Raw genomic sequence first — 27725 nt, 5'->3', positions numbered from 1 at the left:
AATAAATCCATTTCAGTTCCAGCTTGTGACACTATAAAAATGTGCATGCTCATTCAATGCACTGTACTTGGAATTTTTTTATTTTATTTTATTTTTTTACACGAGGCAATAAAACACACAGAGATGCGACACCGTACCATGTAAGAGATATGTTCATTTTATTGATTTGCATCTAGGTTCATTTCCTATTGTATTTTTTTTTCAACTTTATACAATTACTCAAAGAAAAAAAAAAATCTACAGGACCCTCAGACGATAAGAGACACATCTTGCGGGCCATCTTCGAAAGAAAAGGAAAAAAAAAAAAACTTGCAGCAGAAGACAATACTGATATCTTAGTTTATCCTTCTATACATGTCACCTTATAATCAGAATAGATTACATCTTCATCTTTTATTTATTTTATTTTTTTTTACACAACGAGAACGTGTTATTGTCTACTCGTAGCTAAAATTAGTATTGACGATTTTCTAAGCGACGAGTGGAGCTCCTGCTCCTGCTTTGGACGTGTTTTTTCCCGAGTGTGCGAGTGCGGATTCACAAAAAGTAGAACGCGTATATACACAGATCAGTCAGTATCTTTATACATATTAAGTCGAGACAGAGATAGAGAGAGAGAGAGAACGATTCAGGCACACACTAGTTAGAACATCCAGGATTCTTACAGGCAAAAGAAAGTCAAACCATTTCTAATGAAGGGCTAGATTGCACAACGCCGAAAATAAGATCATGCTTTCTCTTTTTTGTTTTCCCCCCCAGAGTGTTTTGGAGTGTTAAATAAAGCAGAAACAGCAGGATATCACAGAACAGACACCCGAAACACGGGACACGGACCATTTGATGCCATTATATGTGACAGAAATGTTGGAATAAGCATAGTAGAGAGAAAGAAAAAAAAGAAAGAAAAAAAAAAACAAGTGAAATGAGCAAAAAATTACACATCTCAGCACTTTCATTGGACCGTATTTTCCGGATTTTGTTTGGTTGAAGAAAACAAACAAACACGAATATATATATATATATATATATATATATATATATATATATATATATATATATATATATATATATATATATATATATATATATCCCGGTCTTTTTTATGCTTTATTAGTATATTTTTCCTGTCATATAATAAAGTCCTGGAGTAGCACGTCTACCGTATACCCCCTAATAAACAGGTTTATTACTAGGGTGCACAAATTTTAGCACTTTTTTTTCCTTTTGCTGTAGTAATTGCAGCACCCACTAGAGGGCGTCTTATAGTCCGGAAAATACGGTATTACATTCAGCGTAATACTGTACATCAGCTCCCACAGTCGAGCTACTGAAATCTTCACACACACACACACACACACACACACACACACAATGCATGTGACGGTGGAAGACAAGATTACACTCTTTCCTTCCATCTATAAAATACCTCTTAATAATAAGTGAAACAAGACGAGAAATCAGTCTGCAGAGGATTATTTCGGGTTCGAAGACGGAGAGAGGTGTGTGTGTGTGTGTGTGGGTGTGTGCTCATGTCTCAGCAGGGTCTCTCAAGTCTTTCACGTCCATCTCCTCTCTCTCTCTCTCTCTCTCTCTCCCTTGCGGTCCATCAGTTCAAAATAATTTAATCAGAAAATAAACTCTCGTCATTCCGGCCGAGGGATCCGTCAAAGTCTTCGAGTGTAAACCGTTTTCTTCAGCTCCCACATGAGGAAATATATCTTTTTTTTTAATATATTTACATTTACTTATATTTATATATATATATAATTACAGTCATTCAAAACAAACGAACAGTTTTTCGTCGTACAGGACGTCGTCCCTCGCAGGACGTCTCTGTTCACTCAGCAGGAAAGCCCACGTGGGCTCGGAGCCACGCCCCTTTACGATCGCTCTGCGGCACTTTCTTCAGCTTCCGGAGTTTTCTGTTTCAGCCTGCAGCCTTCTGCTTCAGCGTAATAAATAGATACGAGGAAAATAAAAACTGAACTAAATCATACACACGCGCACACACACACACACACACCCCCCTCATTATCACCTTAACAATATCAAAGATCATCACACTCATAAGTTATGATGAACACACACACACACACACACACACACACACACACACACACACACACACACACACACACTACCTCTCAGGACACATAGTGTCCCTCACATGGTTTTGATCATGGAGCTAAACTTGAAGTCAAGCAAAAAAAACAAAAAAACACACACACACACACACACACGGGACTGGGTCCCTCAATCCCAAACCACAGGGAAGTCACAGGAACCAATATTCACTATACATAAACACACACACACACACACACACTTTCCTGAAATGACGCGATAAGAAATCTATATCCTCTTTTAACGTGTTTGTCGCTCAGCTCCAGTGCCGTTGTGTATTCAGGGGTCTGTCGCCGTGGTGATTATTATTTGACCTCCAGTATAGAAGGGTTGGACTCCATGATGGCCACGATGATGCGGTCGATGTAGTCCTGCAGGCGGAAGTTAATCTCCTCCTGCTTCTGGATGGCCTCCATTAGCTACACGCAAAAACACACACAATTTTACATTTTTTGGGAACGTGGTCACATGCTATGCATTGGCGATCAGATCGCTGTGTGTCGGCGAAGGAGTGTGTGGTGTTCGTGTCGGCACGCACCTCTGCGCGGGAGACGTTGTTGATCTCTGCTGCCAGCGACTCGGACAGAGACTCGGTGAACAGGCTTTTGGCTCCCTGAATGCTGAGATTGATGATCTGTCCGTTCAACTCGTCGTTCTGCTCCTTCAAACTGCGGTTATCCTGCGGAGAGAGAGCGAGAGAGATGGAGGAAAAGCATCATCAACTACTGGCTGACAGAATCCGTTACAATAGTCATTCAGCAAAGAGAGATCAGTCTTTGTGAGTTCACACTTCCAAGTGTTGGGCAGTTGATTCACGACCCTGGTAGATCTAGCTCTCACATGAGAGGCTAGACCTGCAAATTAGGTCCACAGAGATCAACCACATGTCCCAGCGTAACAATCCCAACAGAACAACTGCATCACGAAAGGTCCTGCTATACGCTCCACGTTGAAGCGAGTCCTACTGGCTCTTTCACCAGCCATGATAGAGGCTCGAAGCTCTGCTCAACTTTGGGAGATTGCACAGTTTATGAGCACTCAGATTCATCAAAAACAAAGTCTCAGCAAGACCCAACTTCCAGCCTCGGGTCAATATTGTTTGGACTAAGGGTCTCCAGATAAGGGCCCAACACTGGAGTCGGAAAGCAGCGCCCCTACTGGCGAGATGAAGGAGTCCCTGATAGAAACCGTACACTCTGTGGGACCCAATGCAGAGGGCCCCAGAAAAAGTCCACCAACACCGCCTGTATCTTGACAGGAAAACGATTTTCTTGCTTAACTCATCGCCGATTGTTACGGCAGCACTTTTTCCCCTGTTAATCTTAGCAGAGGACACTACGCCGAAATCGTTCATATTTTCTACGAGGATGTATATATCTTCGCATGCAGGAAGGTTTACACCTCAAAGAGCTCGTCTTAATCTGTGTATGAGAGGCTCTATGACCAGGGAGTACAACATGCCAGATAATGAACAGCCTGGCCTGACTCCTCTCTGAACCTTCGATCTTTAAAATGGAGTCTTGCCGCCCTCTAGGCTCTGCAACGCAGAACGTAGCTCATCAGCAGAGGTTTGTGCATCCGGCTCTGCATTAGCCGCTTCGAAACCCTCAGGTAAGCCCTCATAGAAGACCACCTCTGGTCTTTCTTTCTTGAAAAGCTTCTCATAAAAAGCAACCGCACACTTCCGGATCTCCGCAGACTCTTGCAGCGTCACTATTTCACTCTCCAAAGCTTTCATAGACCTCGTCCTGTCCCTTGCGACACCGAGAGCATACTGTAAGCATAGCTGTTTTATCTTGCCCTTCCCTAAGTCCCACTACTGTGTGTATGAAGTAAGAATTGTGTATGAAATTATTTGTCTTTGTATAACCACTCCAAAAAGACCTACAGCCAATAGGCACTCTTGCATTTGAAACTTGTACAAGGGAAGGATGGGAAATTCCAACTGGGTGTATTAAACTCTGAAATTTTACCTTTTTCAAATACGGCTTGTATTTTTAACACGCGACCCTCTAGAAAACAAGATACCGACTCCACCACTGTTACTACTCTTATGACGGAGAAAGACTTCCCCATCCCATTCCTTCTTCCATGCAGTGTCATTCTCAGCTGTGCTATACGTTTCTTGTCAAATAAATAAATAAATAAGACATTTGATTTCTTAACCTTATCCAAACTGAAAAAGGAAGCTCTCTTCACATCCTCTCTGGCACCATTAATGTTTAAAGAACCCAGCTTAACGTCGCACATATCAAATGTGGAGCTGCATTTAGACAAAACAGAGGAGGTTAACACAAGAAAACGACAGACACTTAACCTTCATTCGCTATTTGGAGGTTGGTTGGCCGGTGCGTTCGGGATTTTTCATGAATAGTCTAACTGAATTCAATCAGTTCAATGAGACTGTTGCTTACTCGTGGTCTCGTGAAGCTTTTGGGTTTCTGTCCTTGAGTATGTTTCTGTCAAGGTGTTTTGTCTTTTGTTTTCCTTAACTGGCCTTGGGTATGCTGCTTGCACGTACATCTGAGTCCAAAAGCCAACTGTATCCAACTTATGTTTAGACCAGCGGTGTCCAATCTTATCCGGAAAGGGCCGGTGTGGGTGCAGGTTTTCATTCCATCCGAGCAGACGCCACACCTGAGTCTATTGAAAGCCAAGATCAACTGATTAAACAGGTGGAATCAGGTGTGTCTCCTGCTTGGTTTGAATGAGTGAAAACCTGCACCCACACCGGCCCTTTCCGGATAAGATTGGACACCCCTGGTTTAGACTAAGATTGAGACCACGAAAAGCTGTAGTGCCCGGGGTGTCTCTGCACGCATCTCTTCGGTCCAGCTCGTAGCAAAGAAAGGCTCAGATATCACTTCAGAGATACGGAATGTAAAATATAACGCTGTGTTATGTGCTACGCGGTAATTCGACAGTCGGATTTACGCAACGGTTTTTTTTTTTTTTTTTAAAGTGTCATCTTTGAACACCATGCTCAATATTTGCTTATTGCCACTTTAATGTACCTCAGTATGCTTGCTCAGAGTGAACAGTCCTTTACCTGCTTGAGTCGTCGGATTTCCTGCTCCAGCTCGTTCTCTCTCATGTGCGTGTTGTACTCCTGCAGTCCGGCGGCAGGCGAGCGGCCTCGCCGGGCCTCCGTCTCCAGTTTAAACAGCTGCAGCATTTCCAACTGCTTCCTCAAGTCCTCAATCAGCTACAGACACAGAGAGAGAGAGAGAACGCGAGATACAGATATAGAGAGAGTCCGGAGGTCATGTGACGTGACCTTTAACCCTCCCCCCACCTCCTGCGTGGTCTCTTTTTCTTTCTGGCTGGTGTGGCGTTCATGGCTCAGCTTGTCAGCCGTCTTCCTGCGGGACTCCGTTTCTTCGTTCAGCCTGTCGGTCATATCGTCCACCTCGTCCTGGAGCTTTCTCTTCTCCTGCAGAGACAAAAATTACAACAAAAAAGACAAAAAACGTGCATATGTTTTATTTATAATTCTGGAATAATAATGATGCATGCATGTGTGTGTGTGTGCGTTGTGTGTTTTCTAGACCTCCTCCAATCTTTCGATGTTAGCTCTCAGACAGGGCACGCATGACCTTAACTCACTGTTCTCTTCATCCAACTGATGCAGCCTGCATGCAAAAACAGCACACACACACACACACAATGTAGAAATGTTTCAGTTTGTTTACATGTGAAATTATTTTCAACCACAAGGTGGCAGCAGAGGGTAACACAATACATAACGGATTAAGCTTCATTGAAAAAGTCTGTATTCCTCTCTCTCTCTCTCTCTCTCTCTCTCTCTCTCTCTCTCACACACACACACACACACACACACACACACACACACACACACACCCCAAATCTTTCACCTGGCCTGCAGGTTCTCGATCTCCAGCTCTCTCTCGCGCTGCAGTTTGCTCAGAGCGTCCCGGTGTTTGCGGCCGAGCGTGTTCAGGGACTCGTCGGCACGGACCTCTTGCTCCTTGAGCTGCTCCTCCAAGGCATTGGCACGGTGCACCAGTGTCAGGTTCTCCTGCCGCAGACGGGCGTGCTGCTCCTCGCTCGCCGCCGAGTCCTTCTCCAGCTCGGACACGCGCCGTTCCAAAAGCAGCACCTGTCCCCCCAACACACACACACACACACACACCACAAAGGCTGTTATATTATTAGGAATGATTTGGGTCTCTTGTCATCTCTTCTTCTTCTTCTTCATGACGAGTAATATGACTGTTTTGTATGAACAGAAGATCAGACCTTGTCAGCGATGTCGCTGTCGGCGAGGTCCAGGATGTCGCGGCTCAGGTCGCTCATACGATCTAGACCGCTCGACTGTAACAAGTGCCTGAAAACGCAAGTGCGAAAACCAAATCACGATGCGCGACCTCGAAGTAAGTTACACGTCGACACTATTTATTTATTTATTTATTTATTTATTTGAGAACCGCCTGCACCAAGAAGCTTCTCACCTTGCTGCCTTTTTACTGGACAGTCTCTTGCTGGAGCTGAGAGCGGGACAGAGGAGGGCGGACACGAGAGAGAGGGAGAGAGAGGGACAACAGGAAAAGGATGTCAGGAAGAGAAACGGATAGAGGAAAACACTGAGGATCATCCCGTCATCCTCAACCCGTGACTACAGGGGGGACAAGGAGGAGGAGGAGGAGGAGGAGGAGAGGGTCGTTTTGACTGGTCAGCTCTTTATCAAGGCTGACAGAACTCGTGAAAAGTCTAATAACAGCACAAATAACAGGAAATACTCTACACGAGTGATAACCAACTCAAAGATAGCAAGAGCTTGTGTTATACGGATGATGTTTTTTTAACCTCAGCGCCGCTCTCCTCGGACGCCGTGTTTACTTCTCGAACTTTCTCGACTTTCCACTCTGACATTGCGTTTTTCATTTCAGCCTTTTTCTATTCTATTGGGGTTTTTTTTTTCAGAGTTAGTTTTTCCAGCAGCGAACCATAAAATAAAAATAAATAAATAAATAAATAAATAAATAAAGTCATTTAGTCTGATGATTACGGTCAGTACGGTCTGACCAATCAAAACCTGTTACAAAAAAAAATGATTAAAATTCAGCACTGACACACCGCAATGCCTAATAGAATAGTTAGGGGAGAAAAAAAAAAAGGTTCATAACCAAATATGAATCTGTGATTTAATTATTTATTAAGTGCGTAATACCATAGTTAAAAAAGTTTTAAAAAATATAAATAAAAAGTTAGCGGATCCTCCTACCAAGGGAAGTTTGGCTATTTTTTATCCGCCAATAATCGTGAAATGAAACCCCACACTTTTTCTTTTTTCCCCTCTGTTCTGTAGAGCAGAATGAGTGGAGGGGGCTGAATTTTTTATTTTATTTTTTTTAAATCACCGATGTATGGCTCCTGAGTGGCACAACAGATATGATATGGATCACGCCTACGCAAATCCGGACGTCGACATCCACATTGGATGTAGACATCCCCATCCAAAAATCAGCCGTGCGCTGACACTGCTCTCAGACGCTCTGATTTTGGGCGTCCGTGAGCTCACGTATGTGGAAGAGGGCAGATAGCGCTTTCCTCACACGGCCCTGTGACTGGAACTGGCAGCGCGCACTCGTGGCGGCTCGTTTCCGTCAGCCACCAAGGGCTACCTTTACGGCTCGATGGCTGGGAGACCTCGAATGGAGGATACACTATCTACAGCAGTGTCTGAGGGTTTCGTTTTTCTTTTCTAAATTGATTGCGAACTCACAATAGGTGAAAAAAGCGACGTGTTGCCAAATTAAATCCCGGTGGCGGGGGGGGGGGGGGGGTTGAGGTCTGGGGGCCGTCCTCCACCAGAAGAAATTTTTCGGGATTTTAACATGTAACGAAGCATTCTGGTGCACTCTGACAAGACAATAAAGGGGAAAGATGATGTTTGCATCAAGTAAAAAATAAATAAATACATTTTTTAAAAAAAATAAACAAACAAATAAACAAAAGTTGATCCCGCCTGCATCCGCCAGTGTTTTCGGTTTAAAGCAAAGACTCCAGCACTCTTGCTGTTCGGAAAATATCAGAGACGTCCTCTGCCCCACAGAAGATTAACAAAAGATTTATATAAAAACAGAGTTTTTAAAAATTTATTTGCTGTCGTCCCGATCGATAATAAATGCCATCATCGTGCGCTTGGTTTCACACTCCTACAGTCAAAAAGTTATTACATGTAAAATATTTTTCTCTTTTGCAAAATAAAAAAGCATCACAAAAAAAAAAAGAAGAGATTTTTATTTTAAAATGATAAAAAATAATTACAAACGGAGATTTGCTGAAGTTGATAGCGATGATAAGCTGCATCAGAGGACATCTGCATGTCTAACTCCGATGTCTAACATGGAGTCTAACGTGGAGTCTAGCATGTCTAACTCCTACGAACAATAAGTTATTGAAGTTTAAGTATTTTTCTTTTTTAAACAAGAACAACAACAAAAAAAAAAAACATTGAATATTTTCAAATTTTTGATAAGAAGAACGGAGTATAATTTACTGTTGGAGTTTCATTTCAGTTCGTTTACAGGATAAAAATCTCAGCAATTAAAAGCGGCATTTTCCGAAGCTGCTAAGACTAACCCTGGGTTTTGTATACAACATGATACGTTTATATGTGTAGTAAAAATGCACATCGTTAATAATCATGTTTAAAAAATGAACGAATACTGTATCTACATTGTGTAGCTGCGAACGCTGCAATACGTTCGTTATCCTGAGAAGCAGACGACGATAATCTTGGTAGCGTTTTACACAGTTGCCCAGGTCATGCACGTTTTAGACGGTCCCTTACTGACTCCATTACCATAAAGCGCTGATGGACCTGCGTCTCCAGGAGATCGGCTTCGGCTGACGTTAACGGGAGAAAAGTCGTCCGCGGAAAAGACGACGATGCCGTCGTCTGGATTCTGATTGGCCAAAAGATGTTTTATTGGGGCGGGGGAAAGATCGCGACAGCTCGAGAGACGACTGTGGGATCACTTCAGTGTATGGGAAATTATTACATCTACTATATTTCACTATCTAACAGGAAGTAGTGCACCGGAACAGGAAGTATGGAATTTGAGATAAAAGTGTACGGTGTTACCATTTAAAAGCCTTGGTAGTGAACTTCTAGACACTACTGCATGCTTATGTGGCACCTCACACACTTTAAATAATACTCACCTTTACACACTCACCCTACAACCTGAACTCTGACCTTTAAGATACCACACCACACCACAGCACACTAACACACTCCAACGAGCAGGCAGAGAGTAGGAGTGTGTGTGTTCGGACAGGCTTGTGAGTCAACTGCCCACACACACACACACACACACACACACACACAAATGCACGCACACACACACACAGATGGAGGATACACACAGCAGGGAGTGTGTGTATGTGTGTGTTACCTATTCATTTCTAGTAAATGCAGGCGCGTGGAGAGATCCTCGAGACGGCTGATCTGTTTGTGACAGTGAGTGCAGAAAAACTCCAGAGATTCCGACTGCAGGAAATTCCGGAAGCTGGAGGGGAACGGCTCAGAGCTGAGCAGGAGAAGCAGAGGAGCAGAGGAGGAGGAGAGAATATAAGAAGAAAAGATAAAGGAAGAATGTGAGAATATAATAAGGGGAGGAGTGGTGGAGGAGGAGGAGGAGGAGGAGGAGGGAGGGGGGCACATTCGGGCGAGCGAGTGAGTGAGCGAGCGAGAGGAAAGAAAAAGAGGTGAAGAAACTTCACATCAGAGGAGAATCAAGGAAGAAGGACTGCAGCTACAGTAGTGTGTGTGCACGCGCGCACACACACACACCTTTTATGGTGTTATGACATCACTGAACAAACCTTAAAACTATAAACCTCTTACATTGTGTATTTGTCCTGTAGTATTTGTTAATGTGTTTATTACGTTTGTGTGCGTGTGTGTGTGTTTGTGTACCTGGGCGTCAGCAGCATCGGTGGCCGGTGCGCTGGGCTGCCAGCATGTGGGTGTGGCTCTGGGTCTCCCTCTCCTTCGGGGGCTGCCCTCCCCTCCTCCTGATTGGCCAGCAAAAGATCGGAGGCGGAGTTGCTCTCCCCGAAGTCCTCGAAGTGCTCCTCCTCCCCGCCGATCACCGCCACCAGGGCGTGGCCGTGCAAGTCCGAACCGAGGGAGAACCTGGCACAGAAATTTTAAAAAAATATATAATAATTTTTAAAAAAGCTTTGCTATTGAACAGGATTATCTCAGTGCAAATTCCTCTTCTTTAAACGCACACCGAAACAAACGCGTGATCCACGTGACTGATTTAAGGCGTGACTCGTTTTTCTTTTACAGTTTTAGTTAATATATTAACACAACGTGAACTTTAGTCGTACGCCGTGTAGCTGTAGGCGTAAAGTCCGGGCGTTAGGTAACGGAGTTCTGCGCAGGTGAGTAAAAACGTACTAAAGACGTGGATCCGGCCCGGTATGGAGGCGCCTCTGAGTCAGAACGACAGAGACAGGGTCAAAGAGAAAGGGGGGGTATAGAGATACAGAGCGAAAGATGAAGATGCAGAGAGAGAGAGCAAGAGAGAGAGACAGACAGGCAGAGAGCGAGAGAGAGACACAGACAGGCAGAGAGAGAGAGAGACAGACAGGCAGAGACAGGCAGAGAGAGAGAGAGAGAGAGACAGACAGACAGGCAGAGAGAGAGAGAGAGAGAGAGAGAGACAGACAGGCAGAGAGAGACAGACAGACAGGCAGAGAGCGAGAGAGAGAGACAGACAGGCAGAGACAGGCAGAGAGAGAGAGAGAGAGAGAGAGACAGACAGACAGGCAGAGAGAGAGAGAGAGAGAGACAGACAGGCAGAGACAGGCAGAGAGAGAGAGAGAGAGAGAGAGACAGACAGGCAGAGAGAGACAGACAGACAGGCAGACAGCGAGAGAGAGAGACAGACAGGCAGAGAGAGAGAGAGAAAGAGAGAGAGAGAGACAGACAGGCAGAGAGCGAGAGAGAGACACAGACAGGCAGAGAGTGAGAGAGAGACACAGACAGGCAGAGAGAGAGAGACAGACAGGCAGAGACAGGCAGAGAGAGAGAGAGAGAGACAGACAGGCAGAGAGAGAGACACAGACAGGCAGAGAGAGAGAGACAGACAGGCAGAGACAGGCAGAGAGCGAGAGAGAGAGACAGACAGGCAGAGAGAGAGAGAGAGACAGACAGGCAGAGAGCGAGAGAGACAGACAGGCAGAGAGAGAGAGAGAGAGACAGACAGGCAGAGAGAGAGAGAGACAGACAGGCAGAAACAGGCAGAGAGAGAGAGAGAGAGAGAGAGTGTGTGAGAGAGCGAGAGAGACAGACAGGCAGAGAGAGAGAGAGAGACAGACAGGCAGAAACAGGCAGAGAGTGTGTGAGAGAGCGAGAGAGACAGACAGGCAGAGAGACAGAGAGACAGACAGGCAGAAACAGGCAGAGAGAGAGAGAGAGAGAGAGAGAGTGTGTGAGAGAGCGAGAGAGACAGACAGGCAGAGAGAGAGAGAGACAGACAGGCAGAAACAGGCAGAGAGAGAGAGAGAGAGAGAGTGTGTGAGAGAGCGAGAGAGAGAGACAAGACTGAAGCGTAAACACATTTCTGAATGAAGTCATTGTGTGAGAATTCAAAACTGAAATTTCTGGAAGTGTTTCAAGTTTTGGGAAAGTTGAGGACCTGACCTTCTCACACACACACACACACCCACACACAATAACAACTCAGAGTTAGAGTAGAGAGAGCGAGAGAGAGAGATAGAGTGATGGATGGACTATAGGGAGCAGGACGAGGAAAAGTGCAGCCTCCACACTTCCTGCTATTGAGAGGCAGGAAAATCAAGATGCACTGCTGTCAGCTATATCAACTGAGAACACACACACACACACACACACACACACACACACACACACACACACACAGTCTTACCCACCTACTCACACAATCAGACAGAGGAAACACAAACACCTCGGTCAGCTTGGAATTACTGTCAAGCTAAAGACAGAACACAGACTCAGCACACACACACACACACACACACACACACACACAAGGTTGTATAGAATGTTTTTGTTTTCAGCACCACTCTACAGATGACCTCAGATCAAAATATTTAGGTGACATACAGTAATTTCAGTAAGTGTGTGCGTGCGTGTGTGTGCAGTTTGTCTCTCTTCACCTGTTGCGCTCCTCGCTCTCGGCGAGAGTGTTTCCGATGCCGCTGTCCGTCTCGACGTCCTCGTGCAGCTCCGGGTGAACGAGGGCTCCCGTGTCCTCGTCTGTAAACGTCTCGCACTCGCTGTACGCGCTCTCCGAGCCCAGGTACGCGCTGTCCGACACCTCCGCCTGCTACACACACACACACGTTACAGTTTAAATGAACTGATGAGAACAGGCATGAAAGAACACAGTTCTCCGGCATGGTTTTTATTTATTTATTTATTTTTAAAGTGTCCATGTTTGCAGCGAACAAACGCTCTGTAACGAAGGGAACGGCTGCGGGTTAAACTCAGCCGAGTAGCAAAAAAATAAATCGATAAAAAGAGCTCTCGGAGCTGCTGTTATAGAAACGGAATCCAGTCGGGTGCGAGAATCCGACAACGTCGCGAAAATATACAAGGCTCCATTTTAAACAGTTGACGGGTATCCAAAAACCTGTAACGGACCTGTAACAGGTAAGTCGAGCTACATGTTCAGAGTAGATAGGCTTTCTATCTAAACAAACAAACAAACAAAACAAAACAACTTTCTTTATACAGCCCAAAGAGCAAGCGTTTCCATACCTGCATGAATACCGGTGAACCTCCAGGAGGAGAAACTCCCAGAGAGCAGGAGGCCATGCCCAATACCATGTTCTTGGAGAAAAAAATAAAAAAGTCCTAAAAGCCGATTCTACACTCGTTTAGGGATTTCAGGAGGAAGCCGACGAAGGGGCCAGGGAAACCGAGAGCGAGCGAGAAACGGAGAGAGAGAGAGAGAGAGAGATCGAGATTGAAGTGTAAACCCTTGGAAAAGTGAAGCGTAGCCTGGGAAGTCCGAAGGGCATAGCAAGCGGTCGTGGGCGGAGCCACACAGGTTGTGTGTGTGTGTGTGTGTGTGTGTGTTCACAGAAAACTTTTCAACAATCCAAACTAACTTGTCTCTAGGAGCGAATTCGAGGCCAAAAGTTAAAAACGAAAACACCGCTCACTGATCTAATCTGAAGTGAACAGCACAGCTCCTGTTAAACAACACGAAACAGGTGTGTGTGTGTGTGTGTGTGTGTGTGTGTGTGTGTTTATACACAGTGTACGTAGTTGAGGGAGAACATTTTTCCTGGATACCCACAGGAGTGTTTCTCTGCTGGAAGACCCCAACTCCACCCAGCCACCTTGCGTGTTTTGAAAGTAAACAGAGAAACAACGCATCCATTCAGAGAAAATGGAGAGAGAGAGAGAGAGAGAGAGAGAAGAATTCGGAAAAACATCCTTTCGCTGTATTCATGTCCATGCTCGTAAATACCCACATGCTAGTACAAAAACAGGACCTCGGTGCTAACGCTTTCTGACGCTCGATACGGACGAAACGTCATTAACGGATCTTTCGGTTCCGATACAGCTCCGCGGGGAGTTTCGTACCGCTCCATACCGAACCGTTTACGCTTGAACAACCGTGGAAAAATGTTTGCCTACGGTTGTACTCGATGAGACGAGACGTGCAATTTTTCCTCATCTTTGGTCGAGACAGTCTTACGGTTGTTTTAGCGGCGGTCGTCATGGCTACACGATGGCCTCTGCTGCCGTCGAGACGTTGTTCGGAGCTGGTCGGAAGTCCACTGGGAAAAAGTTCCCCGTGTTCAGAGTCGGGTTCCGCGCAAGCTCAGGTCGTTTTTTTTTTTAATTCCGAGGTTCTTCTCGAGTAGGAGCGTCTGAGATGTCCCCGGAAAGCGTCTAGAGTACCGCCTTTTAAAACCCCAGAAAAATTATGATAATAATAATCGACTAATTGGATGTTGTAAGAACGAGAAGATTCAGAAGGCTTGTGTGAAATAAACATCTAACAGTAGTTTCATTTAACAACTTAACTTCACTATTCAGCAGCGTAAAAAATAAGTGATCTAGCAAGACCTATTATTTAACATTTCTTTTTTTCTTCTTCTTTTTTTTTTTTAAATATCGTGCTATGAGCACTAAACGGAGGGCATGAAGCACACTTTTAATTAGCGATGTAGACGATTTTCACTTTGTCTAAATATTATGAAGACCTGAGCCGTATTCGAGCAGCGAGGTTTGTTTTGAAAGCTTTCGCGGCTGGCAAAGTGTGTGTTTTTTTTTTTTTTGCTTTGGCTTCGGGTAGAGTGTCGTATAAACCGAGAAACGATATAAAACGAGCAGGTGAGCGCGGTCTAACGTGGTGGGCGGTTAAGCGATTTTGCGTGTCCGCCAAGCGTGGAGTGAAATAACACGGGACCGCGGATGTGATTTCTAGCACGGAGGCTTCCGGAACTGGCAGAAACGCGACGAATGAATGGCGTCTGCTTTTATTAGCCGCCGAGAGATACTGTCCCGTCCGTTTCCGTCGCCACCTTCGGAGTGGGAGATGTTCACAGTTATTTATAGGCGTACGTTAGGGCTGCGCGATTATTCGAATATCGATCTCGATTATGATTTTGACCGCCCACGATGGACTGCGGTATTGACGTTTAAAGTTCGTGCGCCGCTGCGTGTCAAATCAAGCGCTTCCTACACTTACAGCCATTCACCATAGAGCGGCGCAAGGACGACGTCATTTTGTAACGCCAAAACCCGGGAACGAGCTTTTTTTTTTTTTAAAGCTTTTATGTGTATTAAAAAATGCGGTTGCTAACAAGTTGCTAAACGGGACTACGGACGTTGTCGGGGACATTAAACGTCGACACGCCGACCAGTAAAAAAAAAACCTTTGGAGATAAACTGGTTCAGGTGTGCTGTGCACAATTCCCCCCCAAAAAACGTGTAGAAAAAAAAAAAAAAAAACGTGGATGAAGATTCATCCTCAGAGTCAATCCGTATTATGGGAAAATTTGGACGCGTGGTGATGGTGACGTTGAAGTCGAGCGACCGTGGTGTAGATCGTTTACAGCGTACGGTTAGATGTTTATTTCTGGAGATTGTATTTAGGTTTCAAACTTCATAAAAGTTGTGTTCATTTGTGAAAATGATCTCGATGGACAGGACGTGTTAGTGTTGTAGACTTTTGCTGATCACAGAGATTTTTTTTTGGCAATAATCCAAGAGTTTATGTGAAAATCCTATTGGGTTTTTGTGGAGGGAACCGCTGTGATGCTAACTTCCGGGTTCGGGTACAAAATGACGTCGTCCCTGCGTCACCGCTCTATTGGGTGATCTGTCTGCGTCTCTCCTCCTGTAAACACTGTTACTGCCTTTTCTGCATACGCCTGAATTGTTTTCACTTGGTTGCATATTGTTATATTTTATGGATATTTTCATTTGGTTGATGGTATTTTTATTTTTACTCATCCTATATTTCGGGTACAATTTTATTTATAATTTGCTTCTACGAGATGATGCACTTTACGGATCAGTCTAATTTGATGCAAAGATTTGTACATTAGCAGGAATGTAGCACGACATGGAGGTGAAAGCAGCGGTCTGTTTATTTAAGTGTGGAAGAGCAATAAAAATACGTCGTCCCTAAAATCAATGAATAATCAGTGATAAATAATCGTGATCTCAATATTGATCAAAATAATCGTGATGATCATTTTGGCCATAATCGTGCAGCCCTAGCGTACGTAACAGCTGACATCCTTCTTAACCGACTCACACCTGAATGTAAGACACCTCCCCAGCAGGTGGCGCTGATACAACACTGTAACTGCACAAACGAATGAGGTTTCGATGTCAGGTGAAGGTTTTTGGAGGTACAAACACCACACCTCCATCATTAAACTAGACTGACGCAATGGCTACGTCTTTCCTCGCTTTCCTACTTAATGAAGGGTTAGGTTTTTTTTTTGTTTTTTTTTTTTTTAAAGACTGGGCTTTCCTTTGATCAGGTTTCTCAGACGAGCTGAAGAATAAATGGCCAGAGATTTAAAAAAAAAACAAAAGGCAACACAAAATATGCAGGAATGTCAGATACGCTAAGCAACGAGCATAATAACAGATGTGCCTGTCCAGAATAAATAGAGAGAGAAAGAGGGAGGGATGAGGAAAGAGTGGTATTGAGGACAGATCACGGAAGGAGTGAAACCACAGTCAGTGTGTGTGTGTGTGTGTGTGGCTTACCTCATCATATTCCTCGCCTGCTCCGTTGGCATCCGCTGTAGTGAGCTGTAGCTTGTATAGATCTGGGTCAGACCCTGAGAAAAAAGGATGGAGAGAGAGTGAGAAAGAGAGAGAGTGTCCCCTTTCTATACAGTACAGTCGTCTCCGAAAGTATTGGAACGACGATTCTTTGGGGGTTTTTTGCTATACACTGAAGACATTTGGGTTTGAGATCCTGATATTTACATCTAGACGTGTTTTAGGTGAGCAAAAGTATTGGAACAGACTTGAAGTAAATATTTGGTTGCGTGTCCGTCGCGTGCAATAACCGCGACTCAAGCTTGCGACTTGGTCACCGAACTGTTGGCTTCTTCGTTTGTTGTGGCTTTTCTAGAACCCTGATAATCAGATAACCCTGATTAATTAATTAATTGATGAAACGCAAAATAAAGCTGAATTAAATTTTTTTTCGTTTGGTTTTAATTTAATGTGTGACGAGACAGCGATCCCATTAATGCCGTTGGTCAGTACGGTTGAAACTGCGTGCTCTCAGAGACAGCAGATCACAGACTGAGTAATTCTGACAGTAAACAACACACACCGTTTGTTAATCATTCTGTCTGAGTCATGGACACGCAGAACAGTGGAGGAGAGGAGAACTCATCACCGTGACTGAGAACTGTGTCTTTCTCACACACACACACACACACACACACACACACACGGGTTGATTAAAAAAGCACCCAGTGAGTTCAGCTCGAGTTTGAAATGATAAGCGACACAATATCTGGTCTGATGATGTGTTTAAGCACGCTGGTGTATGCTGTTGGACGTAGCTGCAGTCTCAGCTCTACTGACATTAAGTAAGAAAATAGGGCTGTGATGAAACCGGGTGAAACATGCTCCTCTCTGCGGAAACTTTCTGCTAAAAAAAAAAACAATAAATAATACGAATTCCCATGTAAATGAAATTTAAATATAAACGGAAGTGTTTCGCTTGCACACAGGCTAATTACTGTCCTATGAAGCCTAAAACTTTTAGCATTTTACAGTTAGCACGTCTGTCTGTCTGCCTGTCTGTCTGTCTGCCTATTTATTCACGATTTTATCTATTCATCTGTCTAACTAACCATCACCCTGGGAGTGTATCTGCCTGGCTGTCTATCTACCTGTGTGTCTGTGTGTCTCTCTGTCTATCTACCTGTGTGTCTCTCTGTCTATCTACCTGTGTGTCTCTCTGTCTTTGTCTGTGTTTAGCTGTCTGACTCTTTATTTGGGTTACTAACTGTCTGACCATTCACATACTTCCACACCAATCTATATGCGTCCTGTATGTCTACCTCCCTACCTGTCTGTCTCTCTAGTTATCTGTTCGTCCGACTCTCTATCACACCTAGAAAGCCCTCTATATATCTATATGACTATATCTACCCACATCTATCTACCTCTCTGTCTGTCTGTCTGTCTATATATCCTTCTATCTGTCTGTTTGTCTGTCTGGCTATGTCTATCTACCTACTCTCCTACCTACCTGTAGGTCTGTCTGCCTGTCTGTCTATCCATATATCCTTCTGTCTGTCTATATATATCCTTCTGTCTGTCTGTATGGCTATGTCTGTCGACCTACCTGTAGGTCTGTCTGCCTATCTATATATCCTTCTGTCTGTCTGTCTGCCTGTCTATCTATATATCCTTCTGTCTGTCTGTCTGCCTGCCTATCTATATATCCTTCTGTCTGTCTACATATCCTTCTGTCTGTCTGTCTATATATCCTTCTGTCTGCCTGACTGTCCATCTATATATTCTTCTGTCTGCCTGTCTATGTATCCTTCTGACTGTCTGTCTATATATCCTTCTGTCAGTCTATATATCCTTCTGTCTGCCTGACTGTCTATCCATATATTCTTCTGTCTGCCTGTCTATATATCCTTCTGTCTGCCTGACTGTCTATCCATATATTCTTCTGTCTGCCTGTCTATATATCCTTCTGTCTGCCTGACTGTCTATCTATATATTCTTCTGTCTGCCTGTCTATCTATGTATCCTTCTGACTGTCTATCTATATATCCTTCTGTCTGTCTATATATCCTTCTGTCTGTCAGTCTATATATCCTTCTGTCAGTCTATATATCCTACTGTCTATCTATATATCCTTCTGTCTGTCTGTCTATATATCCTTCTGTCTGTCTGTCTGTCTGTCTATCTACGTATCCTTCTGTCCGTCTGTCTGTGTATGTATCTTTCTGTCTGTCTATCCTTCTGTCTGTCTATCTATATATCCTTCTGTCTGTCTGTCGACTTACCTATCTACTGCCTATCTGTCTGTCAATATACCTGTCTGTCTGTCTGGTTATGTCTGTTGTTTGCTTTTGTGTGTGTGTGCATGCACGTATGTGCATACGCGTGTGTGTACCTCCGTTGCTGATGGCCGTGATGCCTCTGTGGAAATCCTCGAAGCTGATGACTCCCAGGCCGCTCGGGTCGAGGAAGCGTGTCAAGTCCTTCACCTGAAACACACACACAAAACATGTTTATAACACATCATGCTTTCTCTTAACAGACTAGCAATCAACGACATTATAAAAACCATCATACACATGAATGCACTCTGTCCCACACACACACACACACACACACACAGAGCAAAATGCATTGCAGAACTAAAGCATGTATGAGCAGTAAACACAGGAAGTGTGCAGTTTTGTTTTTTTTCCTGCTGTAATAAAACATGCTCTCTTTTTATTCGTCATTTGAATTCTTTCTTCTAGGAACAAATGTATATCCTGTTACTATAGAAACAGTAACACATTATAGAAGATTAATCAACACTTTCGGAGCAATCAGAACAGCAGCACAACAGCGCTCGGGTATAAATATAAGCAGCCGAGATCCGTTAAGTCTCCTCCTGTAGATTTCATTATGGTGTGTGTGTGTGTGTGTGTGTGTGTTTATAATGAAAGCCATAATGACAATTTTGTGTGCATGACATCTGCAAAATACACCCTGTCCTCCTCCAACACACACACAGGTTCATGTGACATAACATGCACAGCTTAGCACACATACATGAACATACATGTATCATGCCTACTCACATATTCTTATAAAGTTGTGCTAACACACACACACACACACACACTTAACTCAAGCCGTTCTGCATTGAGCAGATACAATCAGTTAGGTTAGCCTGTAGCCTAGCAACAAGAGATCAGGTTTCCAGGGAGACGGAGTGGGGTTTCAGAGTCAGAGCCATCCCCACACACACACACACACAAACACACACGCAAAAGAGCACAGAATTCAGGACAGCGGAGCCTCAAACACCGCAGCAATGGCGTGTGTGTGATGGAAAAGTTCAGACTACGTCTCCAGAGACGGAAGTATATGGAGTTTAATGATACAGCAAGGGAACGCTGTTAGAAAACACACACACACACACACACACACACACTACACTCAGGACTCAGGATTTTGATGGTTTATTTAATATGATTTGGACTCGGGAGGCCAAGCTGCTGTCATCCGAGCGTGAACATCATATCACAGTTATATCGTTAGATCTGAAAACGCCACCTGCTTCGCCTGACTGCGTTGTTTCGCGTGTTCAACACCGATTCACCGATTTCGAAACACAAATATTTTACCACGCTACGTAAAAAGTGCATAGGCGATCAATTTGTGCCGTCAGCTGCGATGTTCAGGAGTCGCTATTAAACTGTATCGTATGTCGTTCATTAGTTTTCAGATCAATCTTGCGTTATTAAGACTTTAATGATGGACAATTATATGGATTATTACACGGAAATACTGCATGAAGTTGCAGCAGTCAGGTGGTACTCGTCGGAGCTCTCAGAAAATTCCCGGTTTACAAGCCGTACTTACCAGTTCTGAATGCTTTTTTACAAGTCGTAGCTGCGGTAATTACGACACGGCATGAACGCAGCTAAACGCTCCGGAAAAAGCGATTCCGGTTCTTTCCCGTGACTCGGCTCAGTTGGTTCTTTTCTCTCCCAAATGATTCGTTGAAACGTTTTCCAAACAATGTCCGATACTATTCATGGTGACTGTTCTCGTTCGCGTACCTCTGGCTGAAATCGTTTAATCAGCTCCTACTCTACCAACATTACTTGACCTGTATCGAAGTTTCAATATTTCACAACTCTATTCTCACACACGTACCTGTCATATCATCCTTGTGAGGACCTTATTAATGCAGCGAATTCATGCTACACCTAAACGTGACTCAGGCTAAATCTAACCTTAACTTCAGCAAACAAAAGGAAAGGTTTTGGCTCGTACTTTTTGAATAAAAAATAAATAAATAAAAAGCAGCTTTTCTTGTGGGGACCTCTTGGCACAAAACCAAAAACTGCCAAATATTCCTACGATATAAAGCGAGGACCCCCTTTCACACGCTTATACGCGCACACACAAACGACTCGGTTTCCACGCTCTCTTCCTCCTGGCCATGCAAAGTGAGATGCAGAAACCCGAAAAGACATTTCTTAGGTGTGACATTTAAGAAGCGAGAGGAAAGAGTGCAAGCTGGTGTGATGAGTCGGGGGGACTCTGTGTACGGGTTTCCTGTTAGTCGGTCGGAGAGATTTAACAGCACAGACCGCAGCTACAGAAAGAACAAGACAATGAAACGGAGAGAGTGTTCCATTTAATCGATTCTTAGCCGAGTGTGTGAGTAATGGAAAGAGAAACGTCCTAAACGCTGGAACGTACAGAATGTGTTTCTGTATGGATTTCTCGATATCCTAAACAATACCCAAAAAACCAATCAGCTAATTATTCGCGGTGTCATAAACTACATGTTGTTTTAATTTGTCAGCAATTTGTTAAAAACTCGTCCGTCAAACTGCAGCGTTTGCGATCTCACACTTTCCATCCTGTACTTCCTGTTGAAGTGACTTCCTGGTCGGGATTTGCATATGGAACAAATGGAAATGAGAGGAAACGGACTGATTAGCGTTTTACTGTTTAAGTGATGGTGCAAAAACCGTCTGTTTATACTCATTCACCTGTTAGAGTAAAAACAAAACAAAAAACAACATCATCAACAACAAATGCCTGGATATTGTTGAGGTTGAGAAATGAAAGAACTGATGATTATTTGTGCCATGAATGAAAGAGTGTAGGACGCATCATTTATAAGCAAATTTACCAGCAGACCCCGAGAACGTGGTGTACGCGTCGAACAAAATATAGCGGATAAATCAACACAAGTAAAATCTCCCGGTTCTGCCAGAATGGTGCAAGAGAAAAGCGTGTCCCCGAATCCCGACTATGTCGCAGCCGTCTCTGTCTGGGAGTTCAAGAGAACAAAACTGGCCACGCAGTCAGGGTGTGAAGGATGACGTTACTCTCGACGCTGTTCATCAGAGCGATGCTAGCCAATCGTGGGCGTCTGTGATGTAGCATTAGCAGTTGTTGGAGGAAGTATGCGATATGGCCAAAAGGTATGTGGACACCTCAGTATTGAACATCCCATTCCAAAACCATGAGCATTTCCCATTCTGGGTTGTTCCCCCAAAACAACCCCACTCTTCTGGGAAGGCTTTTTGGCAGATTTTGGAGCGTGGCTATGGGAATTTCTGCCAATTCAGCCACAAGAGCATTACTGAGATCGGGTATTGCTGTCCGGTAAGGAGGCCTGGCGCAAAATCGGCGTTCCATTTCATTAAGGTGTTCACTGGGGTTGATTTCAGGGCTCTGTGCAGGCCACCTGAGTTCTTACACTCCAACCTTGGTAAGCCATGTCATCACAGAGCTTGTTTTGTGCAATTTGGGGTTTTTTTCCTCCAATTTTGTGACAACAGTTTGGAGAAGACCCACTAGCCAAGTATCCAGATACTTTTTGGCCATATAAGCTCATGTCCCAGGTTAAAGCGGTGGTCATTTCTGGAACAAAAATCGGACGGTTCCCGGTTCAATGCGAATCTGAAAGGACGGTGGTGGTTCGGTGAAGATCTAAACCTAGCTGCTTAGTCAGTTTGTTTTGCAACAACGCGCAACAACTACATCAAGGAAGCAGAAACGTTGCGGGGATCTTGAGATGACGTGAAATACAATGCGCAAAATGTACCACTTTTCATTAGCGATGAATGAAAATGTTCCACACAGAAAAGCAACGCTTTCGTCTCGTCTGAATGAAACGCTTCACCTCTGGCTGTGTCAGAAGTAAACATGATTCCACGATTCACTTTCACTATTGCCTGCGGTCGTGTCACACTGATATGAAATCAGTACTGTCCAATTACTGTCCGATCAGAGCCCTAAACCGGGCTTCGGGGCGTGGCTGTAATCGGAGAAGGGAAGACCACCCTGAAGAGTCTCTTTCTCCAGAAGGCATTACCGTCCATATGAAGGAGCCACAACCGCAGCACCATCCTTTTTTTTTTTCTAGCATTTCATGTTTACAGGATTAACCTGCCAGGAAGTCATTCACAGGAAGCAATTTCCTCAGAAATAAGAGAAAATTTCCAGACTTGGTAGAATGTCGGTCACATTCGCTCACACACGAAACTGCCTCACAACGTTTCTAGCGATCAACAGGAGATCCACTGCGGCTGAAGGGCGCTCGGTGCAGAACAGAAGAGAGACCTCACACTGTTTAACGTGTTACTGTTAATGTGTCCAGGAGTGTTAATGTTAAAACCGATCAGCCTGCAGTCATACGCTCTTTACAACCGCACTAGTGCAGGACAACAGCATCAGCGAATTCGACACACGCAAACAACAAAAAAATAAATAAATAAAAATTTACGTCATCAGACATCCTTTTGCACACATAAGCACAATGTGTGTGTGAGGTAGCACAATATTCCACATAAATTATCGTCACGTTCGAATAATTTGATAGGGTAAATTCTGAATCTGAAACGTTTAAGAATGGTTGGGGGTTCGGCTGCCGTCTCCGCCCTGTGTGTGCGGAGTTCGTGCGTTCTCCACGTGCTTTGGGGGTTTCCTCTGGGTAGTCTAAAGACATGCATTGGGGGCTGTATTTCCAAATTCTCCATCGTGTGTGAATGTGTGTGCGATTGTGCCCTGTGATGGGTTGGCACCCCGTCCAGGGTGTCCCCCGCCTCATGCCCCGAGTCCCCTGGGATCCAAACCTTCATCTGAAAATCACTGCAACATTCTAGTTGTCAACCAAAACATGTCTGGTTTCTGAGGTTTGCCTCGATGGCACTATGAGGCTAGAATATAGCTAGAAAAAGTCGTAGTACGCTGCTTCTAATTTACCTTTCCACCTAATTTACATTTCTTCGTCGTCAAACTTTCTTTAAGCCACGCCTCCAACCTGAGCCTGATGTTGACGCAATTGGTGGGTGTCGACTTCAAGTTGGTCCTTTGACAATATGACATTAATCCACATTAATAACTAACAGTGTTGAACTTGAACTGGTAGCTATAATCCTCTCTAGTCTTGCAGCTAAAGAAGCAACAAATCTAATATCTAACTGATATGTGATTGACTGAAGAACATCTGATTGGTTTCTTCATTTGATACTAGGCCTATTTAAGCTGAAATCTCTAGCAGCGTACTTTGAAGAAGAATGTCAGGCATTTTAGTACTGGAAGGTTTTTGTTGTATTGGAACTAAAAATGTAGTTATATTTTGTGGATGACCGTGACTTATAATTTAGGCAGGACACGACTGAGTAGTTAAGGTTCCTCCTCAAGGACCCCAATCTGGCAGCTTGGTGACCCTGAGACTTGAACTCGGCTTCTGCTCTGCAGTTCAAAGTCGTAACCACTGAGCCACCGCTTTCACATCGACGTCTGAAGTTACTTAATGTGTTCTTGAGCTTTAGATGGACCTGTTATTTAGCCCTGCTATTTTGGTAAACCCTACGAAACAAGACGGCTCCGGAGGCCAAACTGAGGTTACGCTGAAAACCAAAAAAACAATGAAGAACAACGCTTCCAAACCTCGCTCAAGCTCTCCATTCACTCTCGGCCACGCTCGTCCTGCCAATCTAATCTCTTCTCTGTTCACCTCAGCATTTTTCAGTTGACAAAACAGCCCGACTTCCTGTACCAAATCCTCTCACCAATCCACAAAACACAAACGCTGGACAGCACACAGAGAAGGGGGCGGACACGCTCCGGTTAAATATAACCAGGAGAACACACACAAACATGCAGTTCTGAGGAAACAGCAGTTTAGATGCAGTAAACGCAAAGCAGTAAAACAAAACAAAGCAGCAGCTGATGAGCTCGTGAAGGGTTTGATGATTAACGTGGTCACTGAGCTGAATCGTCAGTGTGGTATCTGTGGTTTTCAGGTTGTGGGGGGAGAAATTGTGCCATGTTAACAAAAACTAGCCATAAAAACTTAAACATGCACCAACGGGATGATATATTTATTAGCTAGGCAGGTAAAATCAGTGTGCTGCCCAGTCTCGTGTTCTGGTTTTGCCAGAAACCTAATTGACAAGGCTTAAAATGTGGTCGAAACGAACAAACACTACGATCATCGTCTTTGCGCCCTTGTCAAAAAGTCAGCAAGTTGTTGGCCAAGGTTTCGGCTGTGAGATGTGGTCTTCTGTCCTTACACAGCAAGTCAAAGACAGCATTCGACGTATGTGGACATCTGACCATCACTCCCACGTTTGGTTCTTCTCTGAAATGCTGCCACAAAGTTGGACGCAGACAACTGTACAGGATGTCTTTGTATGCTGTAGCGTTACAAAATCCCTTCAGGGGCTCAAAGCTGTTCCAGCATGACAATGCTTTACTAGATTCATGATTCGTCCACCCGTGGACGGCAATTTATTGGACTTCCAAAGTGAAGCACAACAACTATCAGTATGTTTACATGGACAACAATAATCCGATATTAACCCGATTAAGACGATACTGATTAAGAAACTAGCATGTAAACAGCGATTATTGATGACCATAATCAGACTAAAGTCATACTCGAAGTAAACACAAATGGAATTAAGACGTGTGGAGTATTCCTGTTTTAGTCGCATTATCGAAGTGTGTTACAGACATGTACACAACTTAATCACACTATTAACGTCGTGTGGGAGTTTTCACCGCATTCTGCTACAGGACACGTACACACACGGCAGTGCTCATCCGTTTTACGGCAAACAAGAGAACACGGCTTCAAGCAGTCATCTATTAGCATGTATAGCATGACAAATAATTAACTGCACTTGAAGCTTTCATAAAATTCAAACACCCAAAACTGTATACGGTACCATAACGAAGACAATCTGTATGTCGATACGTGAAATTCTGGAGGGAATGTCGGATGGCGTGGCGTGGGGACGTAATGACGTGTGCCGTTAATTGAACTATGTTCTAGAACATTTAAAACAGGAACATGGAAAGAGCATTCTAAAAGTGCTCATGTAAACACCTTAATCACAATATCGTCTTATTCAGAATAAGGTCAATAATTAGATTACTGCTGTCCATGTAAATGTAGTCTATGTCTCCCGTTGGTTTTCAGTTCTAATAGCTTTTCTTGCTCTATTACCCCTCGTTTGAGCTCATGGGCTGTTTGATAAATAATTCATGAGCCAGGGCTGCACTGTGTGAAATGAAACATTTGCAACCAAAAAAAAAACCACTTTGTTGTACAATTTATCGAAACACCTTCGAGAAACCTGTCTAGATACCAGTATTACAGAGGCTAACGTTTCAACCTGGAGGACACTTCCTAGAAAGGAAGGAAGGATGTAAGGGTAGCATTTGGACTTTCAAGATAACGCCTAACCCAATCAAAAGGACCGAAAGTCTGAAGTCGGCGTCCCTCGAATCCGTCTTACAGAAAACGATCCTGTAATTCTATTCACCAGATGACACCGATATACCCGCCGTGGAAAGAACTGATTCCCCAGGAACAGCTGCAGTGTTTGTGTCGGTCTGTTCATTTTGCTTAAAGCATGCATGGGAAAATGTTTTAAATGATAAAAATGTCCAGATGTACACGTACAGTTATGTAATCCAAGACAGCACTTGTCGTGATTATTATATCCATCTAACAAGCACCAAAGGGCTCCTGGGGAAAGGAAGCAAAGCAGCACTGAGATGCTCAAGGCTAACAAACCATAATAATCCAAGCAACTAATTATCATGGTGTATAAGTAACAATTAACAAATGAGGTCAAGGAACAGTGAAACTAAATACACTTCAACTTGTGTGTGTGTGTGTGAGAGAGAGAGAGAGAGAGAGAGAGAGAGAGAGAGAGAGAGAGAACCAGGGAAAGAACCCACAATTTGATTCTTTAAGGGTGTGAATAATACATTAGATCTTCTTGGGTATCGCTGAGCTCAAGTTTCACTTGGGTATATTGTGACCGGAGAAACCCCCCCCACGAACCTCTCTGTATGGAAATCACCCATGAAGAGGGCTGGAAAATCAGTTAACCAAAACAGTACTCTCCCTGTGTGACATTAGCATAAATCTTAAAACATCAGATAGTACGTGTGGGTGTGAGAAACATTTTGTTCAAACCTCTTCACTCTGTGTTTGTTTAAGACAACCACACATTTACCTTTGCAGCCTTCTTTCCTAATCTGTTAACTCGCAAGCCCTTTCAGCTTATGTAAATATACAGACACCGATTAAACCAAACAGTACAAAGCATACTGTGGTAGACAATAATACTGGTAAAAAAATAAAATACAATAAAAAAAATCGCCAAAGCTCACGTGTGTAAACGTTTATAAATAAACAAGACGACTGACATCACCTGTTCCACTCCGTACGCCGTGGCGAACTCCATAAACTCCTCGATGCGGACGAATCCGTCTCCGTCCTGGTCAAGAGCTTGGAAAACCGCCCGCAGTGCCGAGTGTTCGTCATCCTGAGGATTGGCTGCTGGAAGCGCGCCGGCACCTGAACTCCCATCCTGGATCATATCCGAGCTCACACACAACTCCAGAGCCATTTCGGCATTGTCTGGACCATCAGGAACGACAACGCTGTCCTCCATCAGAAGCGGGCATGTTTCTTCTAGCGGACAAACTCCGCTGGGAGACTCATCTCTGAGCGAGTTTAGTTTCGGCTCTGCTACCTGAGACAGGTCTGCTTGTCTAAGATATTCAGGTAGATCAGTTTCCCCGTCTAACTTCACATCAGCTGACTGACCGAGTCTTGATGTAGCCGCTCCCCTTTCCTGCCCTATGCCCACGCCCACTTGGCTGAGTGGACTATCTGCACCTGAGAGGAGGGTGGAGTCTAAAGGGCCAGTAACACTCTCAGGGGTGTAGGTTACATCAACCGGTTCACGGTCAATGCCTTCTTCAGCTTTTATGCTTCCTTGGGCAGGTAACAGTGCACATAAAAATGTGTTTTCCTTGGAGACAGGTGTAAAGTCTG

At 44.1% G+C, this 27725-nt stretch overlaps 1 protein-coding gene across 2 annotated transcripts; it reads right to left on the bottom strand.

Annotated features, from left to right (window-relative positions):
- Positions 1-1093: 1093 nt before the first annotated feature.
- Positions 1094-27725, bottom strand: rab11fip3 (RAB11 family interacting protein 3 (class II)). 2 transcript variants are annotated; one of them, XM_053620615.1, is made up of 13 exons: positions 27097-27725; positions 18786-18879; positions 16394-16467; positions 12304-12473; positions 10073-10291; positions 6597-6632; positions 6385-6472; positions 6000-6244; positions 5675-5756; positions 5420-5557; positions 5174-5329; positions 2663-2803; positions 1094-2543 (listed from the first exon to the last, which is right to left on the bottom strand). In XM_053620615.1, exons 1-13 carry the CDS (start codon positions 27337-27339, stop codon positions 2430-2432), a joined length of 1800 nt encoding a protein of 599 aa, XP_053476590.1. In that variant the 5' UTR covers positions 27340-27725; the 3' UTR covers positions 1094-2429. The 2 variants fall into 2 exon arrangements, with proteins under 2 accessions (XP_053476590.1, XP_053476599.1); XM_053620624.1 differs by lacking the exons at positions 16394-16467; positions 18786-18879; positions 27097-27725 and adding an exon at positions 12908-13155.

The sequence above is a fragment of the Ictalurus furcatus genome, chromosome 1 (assembly GCF_023375685.1).
Source record: "Ictalurus furcatus strain D&B chromosome 1, Billie_1.0, whole genome shotgun sequence".
Taxonomy (NCBI): Eukaryota; Metazoa; Chordata; class Actinopteri; order Siluriformes; family Ictaluridae; genus Ictalurus; species Ictalurus furcatus.
Note: the sequence above shows the minus strand (reverse complement) of the source record. Positions and strands in the feature narration are given on the sequence as shown.